Here is a 25,380-nt window from a genome sequence, read left to right as displayed (position 1 = left end):
TGCATTTCATTAAGCAAAAGCATGTAGGCGTGCGAGGGATTATCCGTTTTGGGTGATGAGAAGTTAACTCGCATGATGTGTGAGGAATTATTCGCTTTGGGTGATGAAAATTGAACCCGTACGGTTTTATCTTTTCGAAGCCTGTAAACTTTAAAAGGTATCTCTGAGGTAGGAAAAACCTAACAAACTTAATTAGTTCTCATATTCCTCTGTGACTAAATGACCTTATCAACTATGATTTTATATTTCATACCAAAATTATGAGACACATATGATAGTTACATAATAGTAAATTCATTTTTTTTCTTCAAGTAGAGGTCATTGCAAATTTGGATTCCTTTTCCTCTAAATAGTTTATTCTGAATTAAAGCATCTGCAACTCTTTTTATTGCATTTGGATTCTAAAGGTTGTAGTAATGTCAATACATGTTTCATTCTAATATTTGCAATAATTAGCAGGTCTTTCAATTCCCCACTTAAAAATGCAAAGCAATCATTGCACTAACACTAGTACTCCATTACCTACCACAGATGATAAGAAGAGCAAGTGAGGTAGAAGGGAATGAAGCTGAAGGTTTAACTCACAATTATTTTGTTCATTAAGATCCACCTTACTTACCTACACCCCTTTCAACCACACATTATAAGTATATCATATTGTTCTTCTACATTTGACCAGCAAAATCTTTGTGCTTTCAGAGGAGAAGAAAAAAAGATACAAGAAAGAAAATTAAGATGATGATGTGCGTGTGTGTTCCGGGTCGGGTCGGTCGACGGGGATGGATTCGGGTCGGATCAGGAGTCGTCGATGGCGAAGGGGGCGCGGAGGAGGAGGTCATACGGCGCCCAGAGGGCGTCCAACGGGCACGGTCGCCCGGCGTCGAGGCGCGCCCAAGGCTTCCCCTTGCCGCTCCAATGCAGCAAGCTGACCGGGCCCAGGTGGAGGTCGCGGCACAGCCCGCGGTAGTTGTCGCCGCCAAGGCCGTGCTGGTTCCATCGGTGTTCCACAGCCGCGATCCGACCCGCGAAGACGAGAAGGAAAGGTGGCAGCGAACCCAGCTCGTAGATCCGCATCCGTTTCTGGAGCTCCATCCATTCCTCGATTTGCTCCGTGTACGCGCCGTGTCGCCACCGGCCGAGCTCCATGACCATGACGCCGGTGTTGAAGTAGCAGGCCTGCCGCCCCTCGAAAACCACGGAGAGCGCCGGGTTGGCCCAGAAGGTGGCTGTGAAGTAGGACGTGAAGTTGGCGTTGCAGTACTCCGGGGCGGCGAGCGCGACGCCATCGGGGAGCGGGATGGAAGCGAGGCTGGCGACGTCGTCGACGAGGACGAGATCAGAATCGAGGTAGACAACGCGGCGGGCGCACTCCGGGAGGACGCGGGCGAGGTAGGAGCGCGCGTAGTTGAGGGGCCGGTCGAGCGCGGCCCGGATGGAGGTGGAGATTAGACCCGCGACACGGGGCTCGTCGGCGAAGGGATAGATCTGGAAGGCGAGGGAGGGGAAGGATCCAGCGACGGTGGCGCGGAGGTAATCCGCGGCGGAGGAGGCCACGAAGTGGAAGAAGACAGACTGCGGGCAGCCGGTGTGCCGGAGGACGGAGAGGACGGCCGCCATGGAGCCGCGGAGGTAAGCCACGTCGAGGGTCATGGCAACGTGTACCAGCGCGTTGGGGGAGCAGGCGGCTCCAGGCCCCGCCGGCAGCGGCGGTGGGCACGAGGGGGCGTTGTAGAATTGTGGCGCCTCGCGGAAGCTCGGCATGCCAGATGCGGCGCCATGTTTCTCTGCAGCGGCGGCGGTGGCGCAATAGGAGGACGACAATAACATGGCGAGAAGGAGCAAGAGGGTCGAGGAGAGCGATAATGGAGGCATTTGGATTTTGGAATTCGTGGGGTCGCACTCGCACGTCGAAGGGAGGCAAAGAGGGGGGGTTATAATTTATGGAGGTTTCGCATGGAGAACTAATGTAATATATAATATTTATGACGCTAAACTTCAAGTCTTACCAACTAATCTTCAAGCTATGGTTCCATCATGGATGGGTCTTGCCTTGATAGTATCACCAATTGTATTGTAAGTAGCATCCACGACGTAAAAGAGTGGGTGCTGAAGCCTAATTCTTTTCATTTAAGTATCGATGGGAGGAACGAGAAAAGGTGGACAATATGACAAATACTGATATTATAATTCTATCCTCCCATAAAGAGCGTGTATACTGCATTGCATTGCACACGGTGAGAGGGCATAATTGTCAATGAAGTCTCGTACGAAGGTTTAACGACCCAATTTTAATTGGGTTTGATAATCGTTTTAGACTTGTAAATAATGATTGTGTAATATAAATACTTGTGAAAATTTAGTCGATCATTTTGGATCCTTTATTGTATGATCATTCAGAGTCTGTTTGTAATTTATATTAATTATAAAGTGTTTACTAAAATGATTGTTTGTGGATCCCGGTAGTAAAAGATAATAGAAAGTTTCGGAGAGATTGATCTTTGCGGACGGACACGTAATGATGTCGTACGACTTAGACAAAACCAGTTAAGTACATATTGACAAATGATAAAAGGATGGATAATACGATGAAAACCAAATATTATAAGTCACAACTATTTGATCCATCAGTTCAATCAACGAGCCATTAATCTGAAACCAGACCGGATTAACGCCTTATCTAATCCTAACCACAATGATCATCTATTTACTGCCTCCAATTTCTTGCTCCAACTAGTTCTCAACTTTACCGAGCTATAGATGTTGTAGGATCAACACAAGAAGGAAATAACTTTTGTGTTCTGTAAGTGGTCATTTTCCATCTCTCTTTCACCCACTGACGAACAAGAGGTTGCTACATCACCATCGTCATGTGAAACCAGAGAAAGTCCCACCTTTGCTTACAATCTTTTTAGTTTAGGCCTGTTGTCAGTGTCTCGTATGTTGTTGTTAGATCATCTTCTCCGTTGTGATCTAATTCCTTGCATTTGTGCTACTGTTGTTTGTGTCAGAAACAAAGGATGAGTTGCTTTGCTTGGGAGATAATATCGGCAGATGTTCTCTCTCCGGGCAAATAGGTATGGAGTTGTCTTCAAGGTGGGATTTGTGCATGCATCAAACGGGGATGGGTGGTAGAGTAGCCATGCGTTAGCACCAACCCGTCACATAGTTTTGGCCAGGAGGAGGCATCTGCAAGTATTCTGTGACCAAATCTGATGCTTCCCTCCTGAAGGTATCATGGGGATTTGGTTGCTGACAGTCGCAGTGACGCAGACGCTTCTTTGGCATGTCATGCATTGCATTAAACGATCGTGGTGGAATGGGCATACGCAGACTGGTCTTAGTCCGGAAGAAACCACTACAAACACACTCCTTCGGGTATGGAGTTCCCTTCGAGGTGGGATTTGGCCGGTGATTCACTTAATGATGCAAACTAGCGTTTGTCATGTTTATTAGAAATTACTCACATACGTGAAACAGTAAAAAAGATTGACATTGGGTATTGTTAAATCATATTTTGATTGTTTGATGACAGGAGGGGATCTTAGATCCAATCTGGGTTTACTTCCACATATCATAGGCAGAAGTGTCAGAAAAATAAGAAATTTGATTAATAATCTTATAAAATTACATATAACAGTGGCATACCCAATAAAAATCTTTTCGATGCTTAAGCTAAAAATTATTTAGAAGATTATAAAAATAGTGAAGATTAAAATTTTCTCAATAAATTCAAAGTATATACATAGGGGTTTTTTATAGTGTGTCAGGATGACTATCTAGCCGAGACAACTATTAATGTCGGAAATGATTATGCAGATTATCCTATCATCATTGAGACATGGACTCATGCATTAAATTGTTGAGTGTTACAATTATAAGTAACGACTAGCATTAACACTCGAAACTACTAGTTGTCCTTCCAATTTTATAAATCACTCATCGTATTAAGTCATCATCCTTATTAGCATTGAGTCATTATCCCTATTAGTTGGGTTATCATCCTCATAAGATAGGGGATTAGCTACTGTCACTTAGATGAGAGTGATCGCATTGTATTACTCATGTGTCAAACCCTCGTGTCATTTGCCCTATTGTCTTTTGAAAATGATCGAGACATGATGTCTTATTTAGTAGATCATCGGTCAATGTCACTATAACGTTATTACATGCACGGTTCGACGGTTATTTTGAGGTTGGCTATAGTTGCATCATCACCCAGTGATGTTTCTTGATCAAATTTGATCGTGTTATCGTAAAGGGATGCTTCGTAGTCCAATTTGATTAAATTTCATAATTGAATTGATTAAATTTCATAATTAAATTTGACTGTATCATCGTAGATGGGAGCTTCATGACCGGATTTGGTCTTTTTGTCCTAGAGAGATACTTAAGGGATGCTCCACGATAATGAGATTTTTAGGTTTTTTATGATTGGATTTGATTGCACGGTTCATAGGTAGATATTGTATTCATGGTCAAATTAGGTTGCATCGTCGGAGAACGATGCTTCATGATCGGAGTGGATTGCATTGTTTGTTCCTCCTCATCAACTGTGCCATGTACGCTGTTAGCTTTTGTTGCTTTCGGTTTTGACTTACGTAATGGACACCATAGTGGGTCTGATGTCTACTGCGATCCATCATTGTCATATCATCTTGATCCACTTTTTAGTACAAGATTATGAATTATTTAAAATAAAATGAAATAAAATAAAATAAATTTATTGATGATATGTATCCAAGTTTATATATGTTATCAATGAATTACAATCAGTTGATAAAAGTTACTATAATATTAAATTAATAAGTGATGAGGATAGTAATTATGATAAGACTAGGCTAACGTCAGATGACGCCTCACGCCTCAATCAACGCGACGGTACCTGGTCAAATGGACCAGAGCGTCGACCGAGACACATTAACGCCTACTCAGACTCGGTTCTTCACACCATGTCAACACTAATGTCAGACGCTACCAACTTGCCCCTTGCAAGTGGACACATCAGGAAATAGTAAGCTTCCATATAAATATCATCGCATTCTGAACGGGAAGGGGGAGGCACACAAAAAGACTTCTTCATCTGAATCCCCTTTGACATCAGCTAACTTGATCGTCGGAGGGGTCGGGCCGAGCACCCCGACCCGACCTTTGTGCAGGGGCAAGGCCAAAGGTCCCCGCAAGACGCAAAGACGAGGAGTTCCTGCTCGAAGGAGACAACGACACCGTCCAAGCCACAGCACACGACCACCTCGATGGGCTCGAATGCCGTATCATAAAGATCCCCATCATCCAGATCCGAACCAAGTCGCGTCGGCCCCGAGGCCACGGCTTAAGATTGTTTACACAATAAGTAAAATTTTTAGATCACTTCCAACAAATTGAGATACAACGATTTAATGATGTATGCGACAACATGCAAAGGTACATAAGAAAGAAGGAGAAAGACGGCTTAAAGAAAAAGTTACCTCAAAAAAGAAAAAATTGGATCCAATAAGTACATGCTTTTGTAATCTTTAAGATTGAGTCACAAATAAGGGAAAGGTAAAGAGATAGTGCAATTTAACCTAAACAAAACCTTATTTCAACCTCAACCGGACACCAGTTGATCAGACTTCTGTGAATCGATAATGATGATGTGGGCATATGTAAAAGGATCAAACGTTTACAGAAGCATCCGTGATATTGTATTAGCAATTGCCAGCGCCACAAACAAGAAGAAAAGCATGTTCCAGATGACATTAGCCCGTTGTCTATGATTTGGGTGTCGCCAGAACCCATGAGAATGATGTCCATGACCCTGGTAGAACCCATGAGCAAGCTGGCCATGACCTTGGTGGATTCCATGAGCATTCCAACAGTGAAACACATTGGCATAACCTTGGTGCAAAGAAGCAGCCACACCACCGGCAGTTGCTGCCGGAAATGAGAAGTCACCATGCCTCATGCCAGCCACCTGATTCCAGCCCACTGGCCATGGGTAATGGTTGTTGAGGTGATGGACATGGTTCACGTTGTGCTGATGGAAACTGTTCATGTCAGGTTGTGGTTGTTGGGCTCTTGCCGACCTCCGACCAGCTGCCGGTCGGCTGGGAATGTCGGTACCATCGATCGACCTGGACTGTGGGTCGGCGGAGCTATTTCCTCCACTGTAGAGTGGGATAATATCCACCTCCTCAACAGTGGCCTTGCAGACGGGACACTCGGAAGAGCTGGAGTGGCCATGAAGCCATTCATACAGGCAGGGCCAGCAGAAAAGGTGACCGCAGAGGGTGACGACGGGCTCTTGAGCGGGATCCAAGCATATGTTGCACAGGAAGCTACTGGTATTCCTGTTGCTACTACCACCAAAACCCGATGGACTCTGTGGGTCTCCAGTGGCTGACTCCCCAGATCTACTTCCCATGTATGTATTCACCTTCGTAGCACACAGATTGTCATCAAATGGAGGTATTGTTTAGCGGCAAAACCAAAACTCTCATCTTAATCATATGGCATTGCTCACAAATTTTGTGCAATCTTGCTCAACATCCCAATTAAACCTAGCTTTCGTACTGCAAGACCAATTTAACGGCAAAGGACGGTTTTTTGAGATCGAAACAACAACCCTAAGACAGAAAAGCATAAAAAATTGTGGCCCTGTCTTGAAATTATCCTCCGAGATCGATGGGAACCCCAAAGGTAGCAAAAATCACTAGCAGAGATGCAAAGAAGCCACAGATCACACACCAAAACTTGGATCAGTCGATCCACCGGAAAAAAAAACCATGAATTATCGATCGGATCACAAAGAATCCGAAAAAGACTCTCTTCGTAGATCAAGAACATCCCAACAAAAACAGAACTTTACGAACTCCAAGACCGATTCGAGCAAAAAGGGAGGGGTCTTTGAGATCGAAACAACAGCCCTAAGGCAGGCGAGCATCAAAAATTGAGGATCCATCCTGAAATTATTCTCCGAGATAGAAGGTAACCCCAAATGCTCGCAAAATTTGCTAACAGAGAAACCAAGAAGCCGTGGATCGCACATAAAGCACCAAACAGTCGATCCACCAGGAAAACAACCATGAATTGTCGATCGAGAGAGATCAACAACTTAAAATTACAATCAAGAAACCGAAGTACGAGGGGCACAATTGCATAAATAAACACAGCAAGGAAGAAGGGGAAGAGAAGTACCGAGTCCGACGACAGAACGAAAGAAGCGACGGAGGAAAGACTTCCTGCTGCTTTTACAGCGTTTGAGTCTCTCCATCACTGATATCGATTGCTGTATACTTTAAACACGGGAAAAGGAGTCGGTGTTTGCACCTATCGGTGAGCTCCACATCCTTTCCCTTATCAGCATCTTATTATAAATATATCCAAATTACATCATATATATATATATATATATATATATATATATATATATATATATATATACATATACCCATCAAGTAAGTAGGTTTTATATTTACACTTTTATATTTGAGTTTTTGATAAAAGTATTGAATTTTATTTTAAATATTTTAAAGTTTATTTATTAAAAATAGTAATCATGATTAATTTGAACTTTTGATATATTCAATTATGTATGACTCAATTGAGAAATGATATTTTTCGAAGGTAAAAAAAGAAAAACTTATATCTTATATCCATTATCTTGTTTTTATATAAAAAAAATATGTTAAAGGTGTGTACATACAATTGCTCAATTTTGCTTTATTAGTTGTGGGCAAAAAATATTTATAAGTCGTTTAAGTGCTTAATTTCATTTTAGTAACATCGTAATGAAGAGATATTTGAAGTGATTATTATACATAAGAAAATACTTGAAGTGATTATCATCTCTCAAAGTTGATGTCTCGCTAATGTTAGACTTTGGTCATGTCAAATACTTCAAATGTATTTTTTTTGTTCCGATTAGTAATAATACTAAGAAGGTGAACTAATGCAAGTGTGTTTGAAGATCATTTTAAAAACTAAGTAAAGACTAAGAGTAACAAGCAAAAAATAATAATCAATGTATTTAAATAAGAATACAAGTAAGATAAGAATACATCCTTTCACCCTAATGTGTAGAGTTGTTACTGTTGCTTATACTGTGTTGAGAATTGCTATTCCTGAGGGAAATCAGAGGACATAACAAATTCTTATCATATGGATCCCTCCATCAAAGGATTGGTATAAATTGAACTGGTTGTCTTCTAATTTATGAATGCAGGCATTTTGTAAGAAAGAATAATACGTAGTATGAGACTTGGGCAATTAAGGAAGGTATTCAAGCAACTTTGAAAGAGTTTCTTTATCTCAACTCAAAAGTCTAGAAAGATGCTTATAACAAAAATCCAAACATATGGAGCAAATAGATAAGAAGTCCCTAAAAATAAGGGTACTTAGGTACTGCTCTCAGTGGTATTCGTAGCTATTCGACTATGTTATGATAATTTTTTTATTAATATTGAATCTTATATTCTTTTATAACAAGATAATAAAATTAATTGATGATAATATCAATTGATGACTTTAAAGAACTAATCATGAGATAAGCTAAATGTTATGATTATACTTAGAGTGTAGAGCACTGAAAGATCGAATGTCTTGAAAGATCTAACTAAAGGATTGAACATTATGATAAAAAATTGAATGTTATATTGGAGAATCAAAACACCGTGTTAACTTTTGAAGGAGGATAAATTGATATATCGAAGAATAAGATGGTTTGTTAAATGTCCAAATAATATGCTAGAAGAATGCCCGATATATAAAAGATTCTTATAAAATCTTGAGAGTTTCAATTGTAAGATTCTCTTGTAAATCTTAAAAAAAGATAAAGCATAAAGAATCATCCATTTTTATTTATTAGAAGAAAGATCAATAGTAAAAATCAATAGTATCAAGGGAAGAGGAATCAAGAGTAGACGTAGGTCAGAAGATCGAACTATTATAAAATTAGTTTATCTCTTAATCTTATACTTATGTTCTACTTATATACTGATTAAATTAATTTTAAAAAGAAGTAATGATATGATATCTAATTGAATCAATCAAATAAGCATAAGTAAAAGAGAAGGGTCAATCGACTCATAATTGTTACCTACATCTTCTCTTAATATATCTTGGCTCAAGTCCATTATTTTTACTATTAATTTTTCTTCTAAGAGTTCGAAGATCACAATCCTTTACGATCTTCGGCTTAGGTGACCTTCACTTGATCTCTTAAACTTTTAAAAGTCACTCACACTTACAATAAAAAATCTTAATAATAAAAACTATAAAAGTCAAGCCTAAAAGGGACACTTTATAGCCTTAAAAGATCGAAACATAAGAGTAAATCATTGAAAAATATTTGAAAATAAGGATACTCAAGGTACTATAATCATTTCATTTAGTATTATCATTGATGGTATCACCCAGTGACTTAGATTGGGTGATACCATCACCATGCTTCCAAGCCTAGTAAGGCCCAAGACAGCGTATAGATCGATCCATGTAATGGCACATAAACTCCAATTGAGATCACTTAATTTTAGCATATTTGAAGACCACTTGCAACCCAATTTAACTTCCACCAAAGCTTTAATAAATCCAATTGCTCTTCAAACACTTTGACGGGTCTTTCGACAAGTCTTTCTCCTTAACACATTATCTATTGTACTAACACATTACTTGATTTTTTTGACATATCGATTTATCTTGCTCTTGACTACGATCATCATCGAATATAATATCTAATCATTCGATATGACATCCAATCTTTTTCATAATATTTGATCTTTCAGTATAATTTTATATGTCTTAGCACAAGTATGACTTTATATGTTCTAGCATAATGTTCAAACTCTCGTCTATAACACTTGTAACATTTATTTTATTATAAAATTAGTTCTTTAAATTTATCAAATAATTTTATTATTAAAATTAAGATTAAATTATCTTTTCTTAATTAATGATAACAACCAATAACCTCCTTTTAATCTATTAGTATTTTGTTCTTCCTTCGGTACAATAAGTTACTTTACTTTCCCTCCAATCGATCATTATTTAAATCTTTAATCTAGTTTAAGGATAAGAAAAATAGTGAATTTTCTTTTTTTTTTGTTTGAATTGTTAAAAAGTGTACTATAATAATTAAAGGTTCAAATACTTATTTATTTTATATAGTATAAATTATAAAATAAGGATAAGATTAAGTGTAAAGGATAATATTTTATTTAGGATAGTGATTACCCTTCCAATTGTTTTAAAAAAATTTGCAATATGAAATATCAGAACTCTTTAAAATCTATTTATAATTAAATATAAGAAAAACAAATTATGAAAAGCCATTTGAACTCTTAATTAAGTAGAGCACACTCCATATTCAGAGAAACACAATAAAACCTTACATCTCAAAGAAACTGACAACACTCCCCTAAGGTTTAATTGAGCCACCACCATTAATAATCAAACCACTTAAAGCCTTCTTTATTCTACTTTTCCCTACCGAACCACTCAATACACGCACGCGTACAAGCATACCGAAACTAGCGACATATAGAGGGAGGATTAGTGGATGGCCTCAGCAGTAGGCGACGCAGTACTTCTTGCAGTCGATGGTGCAACCTCCGCCGCCGCCGCCGCCGCCGTAGCCCCTGCCGTAGCGGCTGTAGGATGTGAAACATTTGGCGGGACACGTCAGCTTCTTATTGTAGCACGGCCCCCAGTCGGAGCACACGACCGACGGCACGGCCACTCCGTCGCGGCCGTACCCGCCGTAGCCCGCGCCCCACCCGCCGTACCCCGCGCCCCACCCGCCGCCGAATCCGGGCATGTTGAACCCGCCTCCCGGTCCGAAGAACCCCCCGGGGTCGGCCCCGAAGCCCGGGATGTAGGCGGCAGCGTCCACTCCGGCCTTTGCGGACTTGCTCCTCTTATCGTCGAGCTCGCGGGCCGCGACGGCGGCTGCGAGCAGTAGGGAGAAAAGGAGGAGAGCGGTTTTCATGGCTCCGCTTTTTTCCTTCACTCTGTCGTTGGATACTCTTTTTGTGTTTGGACGAGGATCGACGAAGAAGGGTCCATTATATCAAGCAAAGTGGTGTGGAGAGAGAGAGAGAGAGAGAGAGAGTAACGGATCAAAAAGTAGGTATGATGTAATAAAGGCGCGGTGACTTCTGTGACTGCAAATGCGCGTTCAGGAAAAGCTACTTCTATATATATATATATATGCATGCTAAGGTATTGTCTTTTTTCCGTATTTTCACTTGGGTAGCATGGTGAGGTTATGTTCCAGACAAAGTATGACAACGTTAGGTTAAAATAGTGAGACCACCTCAGGAGTTATGGAGCAGGCACTCCAATGGCATGTAACACTTGTTGGACAACACATAGTGGCACCTTGTATGATACATACAGCAGGCTTTAAGCGGACACCATTTCTCCTACACTATATTTCCGGATGTTCTGCAATCTAGAAGCAGCCATGGCTAGCTGACGCTTCAGTTCCTAGCTTTCACAACGAGGAAGAAGATAATTAGATTCAGCCAATCTATCTTGGCCATGTGTGTCACGGGAATCAGAAGGCCATCCCATCCAGCCAATCTATCTCTGTTGCACCGCTATACTTCACTTCCATCAAAGTTCAATTCTGTACCTTATTTGATTCCTTTCCTTCTCATCCCCATCTGTTTCAGATGGAAGAGGCTTTCTCTAAGTACCAGAAGGTTGGATTAAAGCATTGCACAGATCTGATGCACAAAAGTTAGGGTTCTCTCATGCAAAAAAGATACGTAATACGTATATAGGAATGTGGTGCATGATAGGAAGAATCCTGCCATCCAGAATTCTAACTCGAATAACATGACACAATATTAAGAAGATTTTGATTGTTGTAGGAATATAGACGCTAAACTACGTAAAGTCGAGAAAGAAAAGAAAGAGGCACAGGATGCCATCTTTTAGCTGTCTGTCTTACGGAGAGTTCGCGTTAACTTACAGGGATACTACACTTATAGTTATTCTATCTTTGTTCCTTGTCTTGGTGAAGGAAGGAAGGAGATGAGAGATGGAGGAGAAGTCGCCGACAAGGGGACACCGGAAGGAATAAAGTGCAGGGAATTGTTGAGCAAATGGCATCCCACCTGGACTTCTTCTTGCCCACAAGCTGTATGTAATTATTATGCTGTAGCACAAGAAGGGAAAACAAGCCCAGTTGGTGCCCCACCCATGCGAGCATCAACTATGGGACTCCGGGAGGTGTCATGTGAATTAGAGATGACTCTTCCCCTGCGTCATCCATCTCTATTCCTTTGATGTTCATGTCGAACCTTTATCAGTCATTTCATGAGTTCATGTCATTTACTTGTGTTAGCATATTCTAATCTAAGTCATTATCATCCTTTATTAGAAAATATTGGAGATATTGTTCTATTTTCAAGTGAAAAATAAGATGAGAGTTTCATCAAATTAATTTCATGAACATTCATTTATTATTGAAGGAGGCTTGAGGGAAAAAATGAAATCAGATATACATGTCTTTTGCTTAGCCTGTACTTCCTTTTAATAGTTTTGTCAATGTTAGCTTTTGCATAATTCATTATTTGAATTTAAATGGATATTGGAATAGAACATATGATAGCTGCATAATTTATTGCCAATGCATCTTGAGAATGTCTTGGATATTTTTCACCAATAAAATTTAGGTGTTTCTTTTTTTTATAGCATATGAATATCTTCATCAAGATAATATCACCAAAATCTACACAATAACCCTTTACTTCAAGAAATGGCAAGTTTTGTAACTTCAACAACACTGAACACAGCATGGAAACAACAAACAAAAACATTGCTGATCAAGAAATATTACTTATCTCTGTGTTAGAACTTCTTTTGGTTGCTGGCCTAAAATCTCATTGTTAGTGCCAATATTTCTTCGAGGAATTTCACAGAAATTACAATAAAAAAGTTAGTTTCTTAATATCTGATATTCGAACAATCAAAATAAACTGCTATGCTATAAGTGAAATCATACAAAAGAATAGGACCTGAAAGAATGATGAATGCAGCAGGCTGCAATTGTGACTATCAGACACCTCTGCAAAAGGATCTTGGGATGTCATTAAACTGACAAATCCTTCTCCTAATTGTGATCATGTTCAGTAGCAACCCAGTTCTCATGTAGATTCTCCTCTTACCTTTTCACTCAATCTGCTCGCCGATCAAGTCAAGACCTACCAAGAGGAATGAGATACCCTGAAAGAGGAGGAAGTAGAAGTGTATACCCTGGGCCGAGAGCAAGCTCCGAAGTGAAGCAGTCAGCAGAAGAAATGCAAGTGCAAGCTCCTTCCGGTAGATTCTGTTATGCTTCTGCTTAGACTCCTTTTTCAGCTGGAACTCCAGCTTTGCAACAGTTTCAAGATCGGGCACTGAGGCCACTCTTTGCTGCTTAGGCTCCTTCTTGACTAGAGAAAAGAGATCGCCCTCGGATGATCGGCCTGATTTCTTAGTGACAACCCATTCGTAGGCACTCCCGAGCTGGAATAGGCCTGAGATCATGGCACTGAACTTGGTCACCGACATGGTGTTCTCGAAGAGGAGATATGGGACGATGAATGGGAAAGATCTTGGTGCAGGCAGGATGCTGAGGAACGACATGGTCGCGGGAACATAGCACACCACCCATGCGGGGAGCTCAGCCTCTGGGATGAACATGGTCATGGGGAGGATGATGCAGAACAAGGTGAAAGAGTAGAAAGGCAGTATTAGTTTGCGGAGAAGGAAGAACAGAAGTATCAAGTTCGATTTCTTCCAAAACCCAATCTGCAGCAAGAAATTAAATAGATTACCACGAGGAATTATGCAAAATAACATTTTGGAAAGAAGCATTTGATACAAATCTAATGAGAAAAAATAAATGCTGAAACTTCAACAAATTTGGAGAATGACTAAATTTCAAGATGAAGTGTTATGAATAACCAAGAAATTTGCTCCTGCAGTTGGTGCGTTTTGATTATGCTGAAAGGAAAACGAAGTCGACGGAATAAAAGATTGCTCTGGACAAATCGTAATAGAATATACCCATGTTTAGAATTTCTTGCAACCATAAAAGATACAGAAGAACAGAGGATCAGAGGAGCAGAGATAGTATCAGACTGAGTCTACCTAAATCAAGGAAAGCAAGATTAGTTATGTTTTATCAGCATTAACATGAGCCTTTGTGCACTGAGCCATCTTTTTTTTTTTGTTTCAATTTTTGCATGAGAGTAACCAAAACCAAATATCTTTTTGTTCTTGATAAGCCAGTATCATTGTAGGTAGAAGAAAGAGATCACACTCCAAGGCATGAGATTTACAAAAGACCATGTAAAAATTTAAACTTCTTCTTAGGATAGGCTTCTTAAATTGGCTAACTTTGATGTGTTCCTTGAAAAAACTGTTCTTAATATGTGTAAAATGCAGTAGCAGCAGAAAACTCCAACATTGTGTTCTTGCTAAGGTGATACAATCAAATATTTGTTTTGGATTATTGAGTCAATAACAGGAAATTTGTCATTTTAAGGAAAAGTAAAAGTGTTTTTTTTTTTTCGAATGACAAGTGACGAAGATAAGATTAGAAAAGTATAAGCTGTCCAGTAAAAGTTGAACTTGCGTTTCTTATATAGCTTATCACCATTAGGATAAGGCTTTAAAAGTTTGCTAAATCTGATGTCTTCCTGTAAAACAAAAAAATTAGTGCCCTAATATGATGTAAAATGCATTAGTGGAAAACTTCAGCATATCGTGGTGATACAATCATATAGATCAATTCTGTTTTTGATTACTGAAGCGATCTCAGTTTTACGTATGCCAATAACAGGGAAATTGGACTCAGATAAATTTGAGAAAAGTATTAACTTACACAGCATCAAAAGAATGCTCTGTTTCCTTTCTACTAGAAACTGAAGCTGTGGACCATACCTTGGATCGTAAAATGTCGGGCAAGCAGAGTCTAAATAACTGCATTGGGCCAGAATGCCACCGATGTTGCTGCTTCCTGTAAGCTTCATACGACTCGGGCAATTCACACAGGCACTGTAAAATCAAAATTTGAATGAAATATCAGTATTAGTATATCTTAATTTAATCAAATCTTTGAAAATGATCATAAATTCAAAGGTCTTCTGGTACCTCCACATCATTGAGGAAAATGAACTTCCATCCCTTCAGGTGAGCTCGGACTGCAATGTCCATATCCTCCACCGTGGTTCTCTCCAGCCACCCTCCGACATCCTCAAGTGCCTTGATTCTCCAAACTCCAGCCGTCCCATTAAAGCCGAAGAAGTTGAGGTACACTCCGTTCACCTGCTGTTCCACCTCGAAGTGGAAACACAAGTTGATGTTCTGCAGCCGGGTCAGCAAGTTCTCGCCTTTGTTCACGAAAGCCCATCTCGCCTGCACCAGCCCCAGCTCCTCGTTCTCCTGCAAGTCCCACCATGGATAGAGTTCATTATCAGAACTCGAGCTTGCATTGCTTCTCAGATCAGTTTGAACAAACGTTGAAGTGAGGAATGGTCCGCTTCAAGAAGTCCGGAGACGGCTGGAAATCAGCATCGAAGATGGCGACGAACTCGTAATCCTTCACGTAGCCACAATTCATGGCCGACTTGAGATTTCCAGCCTTGTAACCTTCTCGGAGAACCCGGTGGCGGTACACAATGCGGGCGCCATTCTGCTGCCACTTCTCCACCTCCTCCTCGATCATTCTTCGTGTCGTCGGGTCATCAGAATCATCCAATACCTGAATTAGAATGTTGGATCTCGGCCAATCCAAATTACACACTGCGGCAATCGATTGCTGGTACACCTGTAAAATTCCAAAGCCAACAATCACCATGATTATAGAGTCGGAGTCCTCAAATCCAGCTCGCAAAGATCAAATCTTTCCCAAGGTTACCTCCTTCTCGTTGCACATGGGAATCTGGACCAATACCATCGGGAAGTCCTCGCCGCCGGACTCGGGATCCTTGCCGACGGCCTGCATTGGCACGGGTTGGATCTTCTTGAAGCGGATCCAGAAGCAGCCGAGGCAGAGGATGAGGCGGTCGGCGCTTTGAATGAGGAAGAGGATGACGCAGGTGTTGGCCAGGAACTGGAGAATCGGCGCGATGTACTCCGACCGCAGTTGCACCCATTCGGTATACAACGTCTCAAAGAGACCCCAAGCGCCGAAGGAAGCAGGCATAACCAACAGACGCTGCAGCTCGATGGTGCCCAAATGCCAGCCTTTCAAGTAGGCGGCAACCTCGAACCCCAGCAGAAGTACCGAGAGCCAGAGGAAGAGTTTGATGCAAGAGTAGAACCGAGTGCGCAGAACAGGGCTCTCCCCGGGAGGCGAGGAGGCTGCATCGGAGTCGGTCCGCCCGGCGGCCACGCGCCGGCGCACGGCAGACGCGAGGCCGACGGCGGCGGAGGCGAGGGAGGTGAGACACCCGGCGGCACGGTGGGCCTTGAGGAGCAGCACCCAAGTGAACTGCTTCGCGTTCTTCCCGCGGCCGCCCTTCCTCGCCCCCACTCCCGCTAACTCCTGCCCACCGCCGCCATCGACACCGTACTCGTTGCCGTCGCCGTCGGGGGAGGACATCTCTGAGATGGACCAGTTGGGGTTCTCCATCTTCACGATCACCGACGTCCCACGGTAGTCGTCCTTTCCCCACCAGTGGAACGACGGCGCCATTACTTCTAGACTCGATCAAGATCTCACCTTTCCTACGAATCTGGCCCCGGAACCAGCTTTTCCTCACAAATCAGACATCAAAACTAAAAATTGCAAGCGCAATGCCTCTCCCAAGGCAGAAGCTATGAGAAGACAAGCCCTGCGGTGCACACTTAACCCCCCATCAGTTACAACTTGAGGACGAGCTGCCGCTGCTCCACCTCTCCAGCAATAAGAACGGCGCGACGACAAAAAGCACCACCAAATCGAATAAAAAACAGCTCACCACGTCTCCCGACGATCTGACGAAGAGAAAAAAAAACAGAGACAGAAGAGGGGAATCAAAGGGGAATTCTTATCTCCTTGCTACGATTTGTGCGACGGATTCCCAAGCCTGGGCGGGGGTGGAGTTTAACTTGCTGCGAGACGCTGGAAGAAAGCGGGATTACAGCTGGAGAAGGCGACACCGATGCAATCAATAGTCATCCTCCTACGCTTCAAAAAAGTGATACTTCTTTCGCTACGCGGATTCAGAGGACGGAATGTTGAAGAAGCAGAGGGAGAAGGAAACCATGATTGGTGGGGAAACCCGGCTGCCACTTAGTAAAGGATGATTCCTCTTTACCTTCTTCGATTAGTCTAAACAAGTATGTTGGGGATCGCGACGCTGCGACGTCCACTGCACGGTACATCATTCTCCCTGCATCATCTACGTTCATCACACGTTGAGACTGGTAGAGATGACTGATGAATGCTTTTAGGTTCACGCCCGTGGACAATAGATCCGAAAGCGATTTGAACGAAAAGGGGACCACCGGTTCAGGGAGGGGGCAACCATGTTCCCTGATATATTACCTCCCACTTGAGACAATTTTGTTGCCATTAAAGTGTTTTTTTAATCAAATAGACTATTTCCTTAAAAAAAATATTTAAAATAATAATATTTTTAATTTAAAAATATTTAAATTATTCCTCAAAAAAAAATTGTTTGTTACAATATTTTGATCATCATAATAAAAATATTATAAGAACTACTTAAAAATATTATAAATGATATAAATAGATTTTTTACTTTCATCAAACTAACTATACATCTAAAAATATAATATTATAATGACCATCATACAGTATTTTTCAGTAGCATTTATAATGTTCTTAGTACATCAAAAATACTATAAATATTATTTAAAATGATGTAAATGAGATAAACAAAAAACACTATAATTAATATAAAGAGTCAAATAAAAACACTATAACAGTTTATAATTATTTTTAAAAAAAATCTAAAAATTTCTAAAAATATTTTAGATATATTTTTTAAATTGTAGATATTTTTTAAAAAAAATAAAAGAGGAGTATCTTTTAGGAAATATCTAAATTATAAATATTTTATATGAAAATCGCCCTTATAGAGACAACACAAAATATAATTTTACTTTGATCGGATCCTACATAGGAATGGTGGATTCGAATAATCTATCAACTTAGATGGTTCAGTGTGAGTAGGAGTTTCTTGAAAATGATCATCAGTATCAATTGTTAAAAATGAAAAACTAGATTGCGATGCTTGATATTTACCATTTGTTTTATATACATGATGTAATGAGATAATAAGGAAAAAATCATACAAATAGCTAAAATAATTATTATAAAAACAAATCGTCTAAATAAAATAATTTTTTGTTTGTTGAGCGATAGTTAGATCATATTTAATAAAAAAAATAAAAATAAAAATTTATTATATAAATAATAAGACATAAGAAAATATTTCTTGATTTTTTTTTATTTTTTTCTCTTCTTTTCTCCCTTTTTTTTCCTTTTTACTATTCATTTTACTGTTCTCGCACGGATTACAGATGTGCACAGAGAGACGCAGACAAATAAGAACGTGACAGATCAACCCAAGGCATGTGGTCTTCCTATTTCTTAAGGCATCATAAAAAAGAAATTGCTTTATTCTTTATTTTACCATCTAATCCTCTCTAATAAAATATATTTTCTGAAATAACAGATGGTCTTGTTTTTACTAAAATAGATATGGAAAAAGGATTATTTTATCCTTAGTATTTTTTTTATTTTATTATTTTATATCTAGGTTATCTGATATATTATGATTCAAATCTAGGTTGAGTCTAATGACTAAGATTGTCACAATATTTATGTCATGAAAGCAGAAGATTCATACGTAATCCTATAAAAACTGTCATAAATATTTTCGATAAAAATCTTTCCAATACTTAAATTAATGGAATCTAACGATTCAAAAAATAAAAAAGTTAGTATTCTCAAATAGATTGAAGAATGCACTTAGATATCTTTTTACAGTGAACTTAGATAATCACCAAAATGAAATAAATAAAAATTAATTCTTATGTAAAATTATTAGTCATTTATTTAATTTATAAAAATATATACCGAATCATCGAATATTATAGTTATAACATAATAAATCCTACTGAGTTAGATAATCATACGTGACATATCGAGATGAATGAGAATCGAACTAACTCGATATCAAATTCTTAAACTGACGTATCATAAGTTACTCACGTGTTACTCTTTAAATATATTACTTATAAATATTAAATGATTTTACATTATATTTTAACTTTTTTGAGTTTTTGATAGAAGATCCAAATTTTGTGGAAAATTGTTGTAATTTAGCTACATAGAGCTTTTGGTGTAATACAAGTATAGAGCAAAAGAATTAGAGATGTGTTGGTATACATAGTTGAAGAAATCGTGGATTCTAATTCTTCACACGTTATAAACTCTAGTTATATTCAAGCAATTATATAGTCAAACACCATGGCTTGCTACGCAATCTTTATTGCACAAAATGTTAACTTGAGTAGCTTAAGGGTTTAATTTAATGCATCAAAGCAGTAAGTTTGACATGACATGCGTGGGGCAATGATTGGTGATTGAACGAACAAATGAAAGCTAAGGGTGTGCAACACATGGTTTGTGTCCACTACCGACAGTCCTCCAAAATGTGGTGTCTTCACTCGACTCAGAGGTGGCTCGATCCAATAATGCATCAAATCATGTGCCTTCTCTCTCTACCCCTTAATTTATATACATGAGAAATAGTTCAGTTCATAGTTTATCTCCACAAGGAGAATGGCTCATGTGGAAAGTTAGGCGTGTCAATATAAGTTCCTAAGCTTTGCACTCATCTCATGTTATACTCTAATACTTGGTTTGTTTTCCTACTTGTACCTATTTATATTCATAGTTTATCAAAATTTTCTTAGCTGGAGAGTTAGAGTGATGGAAGTTCAAATAAAATTGGCCTAATATTTTTATATAAAGAGTGATTTTCGTTGATCCGTGTCATATTAATAATAATATAAGGAAGCTTTTCATTGTAAGAGATATTATTGTATAACTTATCTTATTAATAATTTATCGTGTCACTTGGAAGAACTATGATGTTTTGAAGATTAAATTTCTAGAATTCATGGATCGTCAACCTCGAGGATAAGACCAATTTGAAGATGATAAGTCTGTTAAAACTCTAAATAGGAGAGTCATAATTAAGGGAGACATTAATGTAAAACCTACCTAGTTACCCATATTAAAGAGATGAAGAGATCGACTAAGGTTAGGAGGTTATTTCTTAGAGAAGCATTATGAGTTTTAAAGGAATATAAGTCTTGAGTATGAGTCAATATTAGGAGTTGAGGTATAGAAGCCCTATAAATAACTATGTATTCATCATTTTTTCTCAAGCAATAAATGAATGACATGAGTCGCATGTCTCTTATAGAGATGATTTATCTTATATCACTAGCTTCTCGTGTAGCATCCTTTTCCGAGCCCTATGATTTATTTAAAATTAGAGACTAAACAAAACATCCATCCTTTTCCGATCTATATCATCATATCATATTAGCATTTTAGTAGCAATAAATATTTATCATATTAGTTTTGTATAAGATATTGATATAATTTGTAAACTCGTATATCTCTATATTGTATCACAAATCACTAGCCACCGAATAATGTTTTTTCGTATCAGATCACATACGTTGATATGATATATCTTATTGACATACCCAAATTTAATATATAACTCATATGTCTTTTTTGTCGATGGTATTTTTATATCATTAGTCTCTGATGATTATAATTTAATTATTTAATAAAAAAATTATCATTGTGATAGTATATATTTTTTTTCACCCAAACGAGACAGAAATATGTCGCTTTGATGGGATCTAATAGGTAATTCACATGCTCCATGCTTCATTATATATGAGTTGGTCTTGAAAGATGTTGGATAGCGTGCATTTATAAACGCAAGTAAATAGCCATCACACGTACAACTGTTTATATGTGTTTGTATAATTATTTTTCATAGTCATAAAAAAGAGAGCAACTTGTGATGAGAGGAGGGAGGAGACAAACAATCCGATTTTGCCTTGCAATCCATGCAGAAATGGCATATGATACCTACAATTATAGGTTCACTCAGAATCCGTAGAAGTTTAAGCATATGCAAATAGTTTACCCACAATCAAACTAATTGTGGCTAAATATATTTATATTGATTCGAGAGAAAGAGCGATTCTACATAACACTTTATGTTGAAATGTATGTTTTTTTATTAAGCTGTCTTGCGAAATATTTTCTCATTTACGTCACAAACCACCGCTTGCTTTCTAAGTAGATTGATTCCTAAATAGTAGTCAGCTAATTTTATCAATAAAAATTTTAGAGTTGTTGAGGGAAAAATAGTGGTTGATGTCTGAGTCAAATTGAAGTGGTCAAAACAAACTTAAGATAACATAAGTGTCCAAGATGATGATGAGATAGATTCAAGATAAAAGTATCGAGTTCTATAGCACCACATATAATAAGATCGACATCAAGAGAAAATTTTCAATCTGATCCCTTGGATACTTAAATTAGTGATCAAAGTCTTTTAATAAGTGTGGATTTTTTTAGAAAGAGTATTCTTTCAGTATAGCGTTGGAGATTAACTTTTATACTTGACATTGAAAGAGACAATATATAATTACTCTAATATCGTTGATGTTTTATCCATGCGGCGGAGATAGAGGGGAGACAATCTTAAATGGATTGTCTTAGATTTTTCTCCTTACGAACAGATAAATTGAGGGTGACTTGGATCTTTTTCTTCTATGATAATTTTCCTATGACGATTATGTGCAAAACGATGATTGTTCGTTAATATATTTTCAATCACAAGTTATAAACCTAACGGATCATGAGAACCACAAAATGGTATTAACGAGTGGTCCCAATATAAAACGTCAAGGCTCTTAACAAATCGATTGTATATGATGGCTTATCTCCCGCAATTGACATGGAAAACGTAGTTTTGGTCCATTAAAGTAGCCCCAATCTACAGCTCTTGGGAGAATGACTGGAGGCTGCATATGGCCTAAAGCACTTGCAGTTTTCACAATATTTTTGCTGCTGGGTTGCGGTACATGAACTCATTTACAACTGATGATGACAGATGATTGATCACCAGTCAGAGGTTGCCGAACTTTAAAGAGATTAAATATCAGTCAGATGGTCAAACTTTTTTTGAAGGACATGAAGCCTTAAAGCAAAAGTTATAGTATGTTCTATGGGAATAATTTCAATAATTAGATAGATTTATCTTTTATAGGAAATGATACAATAGGAATCTATGACACTATCTTATAAGTTTGAGATGGATGGATTAATCATTTTAAGTTTATTTATCTTATTTTATCTCTATAAAATTAAATGATATGAACTTCTTCTTCCTTTTGAGGAGGGACAACATCTTTGGACCCTCGTTTTCGTGAGCCCAATTGATACAAAGGCAGAAGCCCAATCGCGTTGACCTTAATAGTGGAATTCTTTAGAATGGTGAGGGTAGATTGAGGTTGTTCGTCCCAAGTAGATGACCGAAGTCAAACGGGTAAATTTCACGGATGAAGTACATTATAAATTATAGAATAACTATGATAATTTTTAGGTAGTTGAATGAGTCTATTGAGTGTATTGAATCGGAGAATTTGCAATCAATAAACAAAAAGAAGCACTGGGAATTTATAATGAGGGATCCTAATCCGATGCTAAGTTAGAACATTTAAAGTATAAAGATTAGATTTGAAGTTAGATAGAGTAATCTAAGAGTATCGAACATATTGTTTGTTTGTTTTCGATAGAGGTATTTATTATTTTTTTATATTTAAATATTTAAATATTTATATTAAAATATTATTTATTTAGATTAGATATATAATATCTATAATTAGTCTCAAATCAGAAGTGGACAAGATTAAGATTGATTTATAAGAGTTTGATGAGTATTTTACTATCAACTTCAACTTAAGTATTTTGATCAGTGATTTGAGTCAAACAAAATTAATAGACTAACTAACATAATTATTCTCTTTAGAAAAAAATTATATTCAATCATTTACCATAAAAGTCTTATAGAACTTCCACGACTAAACTCATTGATGCGAAAAAAATACACAAGACTCCGATAACAAATGAGAAGAATATTCTTTGGTGATCTTTTAAACATGAAGAGGAGTCGTTAAAGATGTATAGTAATTCATGTCAAAATAAATGAACATGGTATGCTAGTTGAACTCCACAGGCATATTGTTTTCATGTTTGAGAGTCCACTGCTTATTGAATTCTTATCAATCAAATTCAAATTGTTAGCTCTCGTAAGAATACCAAAAGAGTATATGCATACAAATATATTTTTTATCGTCCTTCATGTCGACCTTCTAACAAGAAAGCTCACTAAAACTTCACTGTAAGACAAATGTTTCTGATATGGTTACGACCACTTTGTGACTTTTCTTTCATCGCAGATCACATTACAGATGGTCATGACAACGATAGAACTCTCCCATGATAATGATTTATTTATTTATGTAAAGTTTGCCTCGTATGTTTCACAAAGCATTATACTTTTCAGACTGGCCTAAAGAAATGGGGCCTTTCGTCCCCATCTTTAAGAGCGTCGGTGCGTTTCTTGGTGATGCGATTAAGAATATAAGTGCCACCACTCAGACTTTGATATATGCTTATTTCTTCCCTACGAAGGTGACTGATGAAGACTACAACAATGGAGGAGGGCGAGCGAAGTAGAAAACATGGGCAAGCTCAAAGTGGTCGGCTACGCTATGCAAAATGTGGTCTTTTTCTTATCTACTCATATGACGTTGTCTTGCGATCACTCATCTCACTATGAGTCTCAAAGCTTACCATATGTGTTCAACATTTCACACGATAACCGGATTACTTTCATCAAAAGAATCTCCATCCACCACGATTAGCATTTTTCTGCGTTGTCTTCTCTTCTCCTCTAAATCAAATTTTCTTAATTTATTATCACGTCCAAATTTATTAAATTATAAAACAATATTTAATTAAATAAAAATATATTATATATATGATTAAATTCTGAGTATGATTATCGATCAGTAAAAAAGAGATTCATAAGATAAATTATGAGTATGATTTTTTTTATTTTTTCTTAGTACTTATTGTATTAATGATTCAGTAAAACTATAACATAGAGGAAAAGACGAGTCTAGTTTTCTTTACAAATCGATATCACTATATTTTTTAAAATTGAAGAATTATACTCTTATAAATCATATCAAAATTTTTTTAATGATATCGAAATGTACGTATATCTAAACTTTTATCTATGGTTATTTGATTTCATATCAAATTTTTTTATATTATAAAAATATAATTATAATTTTTATATTTATAAATGTGACACCTGAATTAAGTACGCATGAGGTGTATAGAAGCAGGAACTATGCGTTTTGGCATCGTTGTCGTACTAACGTCCTTCCTTCGCAGAGAAAAGAAAGATAGGGTAGTATCCAACGCCTGACTTTAAAGATCTTAGACCTTTCTTCTTGTATAGGACTGGGATTCAATTCACATGAAGAAGAAAACGATAGATAGGAGTCACACACATCTACTCAACACCGAACAACAGCGTCAAGCACGCCGCATGTTTGTGGCCGAGGACACGGAGATCAAACTAGAGGGTAAAAGAGAAGTATCTGTAAAACCGCATAGCTGAAGGATACGGAGACCAAAAGGAGGATGCGAGATTGAAAGCTGAGGAAGGATGAAATGAACTGCAGTTGACATAATAGTATTAGGTCAAAGAATGTATTTTTGGTGGGCTGGTGTCCCACATGTGTGTACTCAACTGCAGAAGTCGCATGAAGAGGGAAAGATAGATAAACTTAAACTAATAAAATGTTTAAATAATTAATAATTAAATAATATATCAGAAAGTTAATGTAAGATTTAACGTGGTTCGATAACTCCTTGTTTATATCTACGAAGAAAATCAAATTTTTAGTAATTCTTCAACGTACCTTTTTCTTCTTTTTTTTTGGACAAATTGTGGCAACCACCGTAAATGTTTTACTATGGAAAGTACAGAGAAGTTATTGAGCTGTGGCAATACTATCAATTTAAGTTTCTTGAAATACATATAAAAAATTATACTTCATTACTTTCTTTTATCCCCTAAAATTATGTGCGTAGAAAAAGAGGTCAGAATCGATAAGGGTAATAATAATGATGAGACACGAACTAACGTCACCTGCTCTCGGGTGACGTCTCCTAGGTCACACAGACCGAGGAGTTGTGGGGGTCACCTGCCTTAGTCTGACCTGACAGTGCTTGGTTGAACCAGACCAAAATGTCGATCGAGGCACGTTGTCATC

The 25,380-nt window shown here is 38.1% G+C and overlaps 4 protein-coding genes across 4 annotated transcripts; all 4 read right to left on the bottom strand.

The window, feature by feature from the left end:
- Nucleotides 1-553: 553 nt before the first annotated feature.
- Nucleotides 554-1,917, bottom strand: LOC135613682 (probable galacturonosyltransferase-like 1). The gene has a single exon (XM_065110719.1). The coding sequence runs from the start codon at nucleotides 1,870-1,872 to the stop codon at nucleotides 796-798; it is 1,077 nt and encodes a 358-aa protein (XP_064966791.1). The 5' UTR covers nucleotides 1,873-1,917; the 3' UTR covers nucleotides 554-795.
- Nucleotides 1,918-5,662: 3,745 nt separating this feature from the next.
- On the bottom strand, nucleotides 5,663-6,403 carry LOC135581267 (uncharacterized). Its single transcript, XM_065110975.1, has one exon. It carries the CDS (start codon nucleotides 6,401-6,403, stop codon nucleotides 5,663-5,665), a length of 741 nt encoding a protein of 246 aa, XP_064967047.1.
- Nucleotides 6,404-10,316: 3,913 nt separating this feature from the next.
- Nucleotides 10,317-11,050, bottom strand: LOC135613681 (uncharacterized). Its single transcript, XM_065110718.1, has one exon. It carries the CDS (start codon nucleotides 10,961-10,963, stop codon nucleotides 10,541-10,543), a length of 423 nt encoding a protein of 140 aa, XP_064966790.1. The 5' UTR covers nucleotides 10,964-11,050; the 3' UTR covers nucleotides 10,317-10,540.
- A 1,756-nt stretch (nucleotides 11,051-12,806) lies between these two features.
- On the bottom strand, nucleotides 12,807-17,251 carry LOC135615619 (probable xyloglucan glycosyltransferase 9). The gene is made up of 5 exons (XM_065114399.1): nucleotides 15,890-17,251; nucleotides 15,491-15,799; nucleotides 15,124-15,414; nucleotides 14,914-15,027; nucleotides 12,807-13,776 (listed from the first exon to the last, which is right to left on the bottom strand). Exons 1-5 carry the CDS (start codon nucleotides 16,667-16,669, stop codon nucleotides 13,156-13,158), a joined length of 2,115 nt encoding a protein of 704 aa, XP_064970471.1. The 5' UTR covers nucleotides 16,670-17,251; the 3' UTR covers nucleotides 12,807-13,155.
- Between the last annotated feature and the right edge of the window lie 8,129 nt (nucleotides 17,252-25,380).

Source organism: Musa acuminata, chromosome BXJ2-6, assembly GCF_036884655.1.
Source record: "Musa acuminata AAA Group cultivar baxijiao chromosome BXJ2-6, Cavendish_Baxijiao_AAA, whole genome shotgun sequence".
In the NCBI taxonomy this organism is placed as follows: Eukaryota; Viridiplantae; Streptophyta; class Magnoliopsida; order Zingiberales; family Musaceae; genus Musa; species Musa acuminata.
Note: the sequence above shows the minus strand (reverse complement) of the source record. Positions and strands in the feature narration are given on the sequence as shown.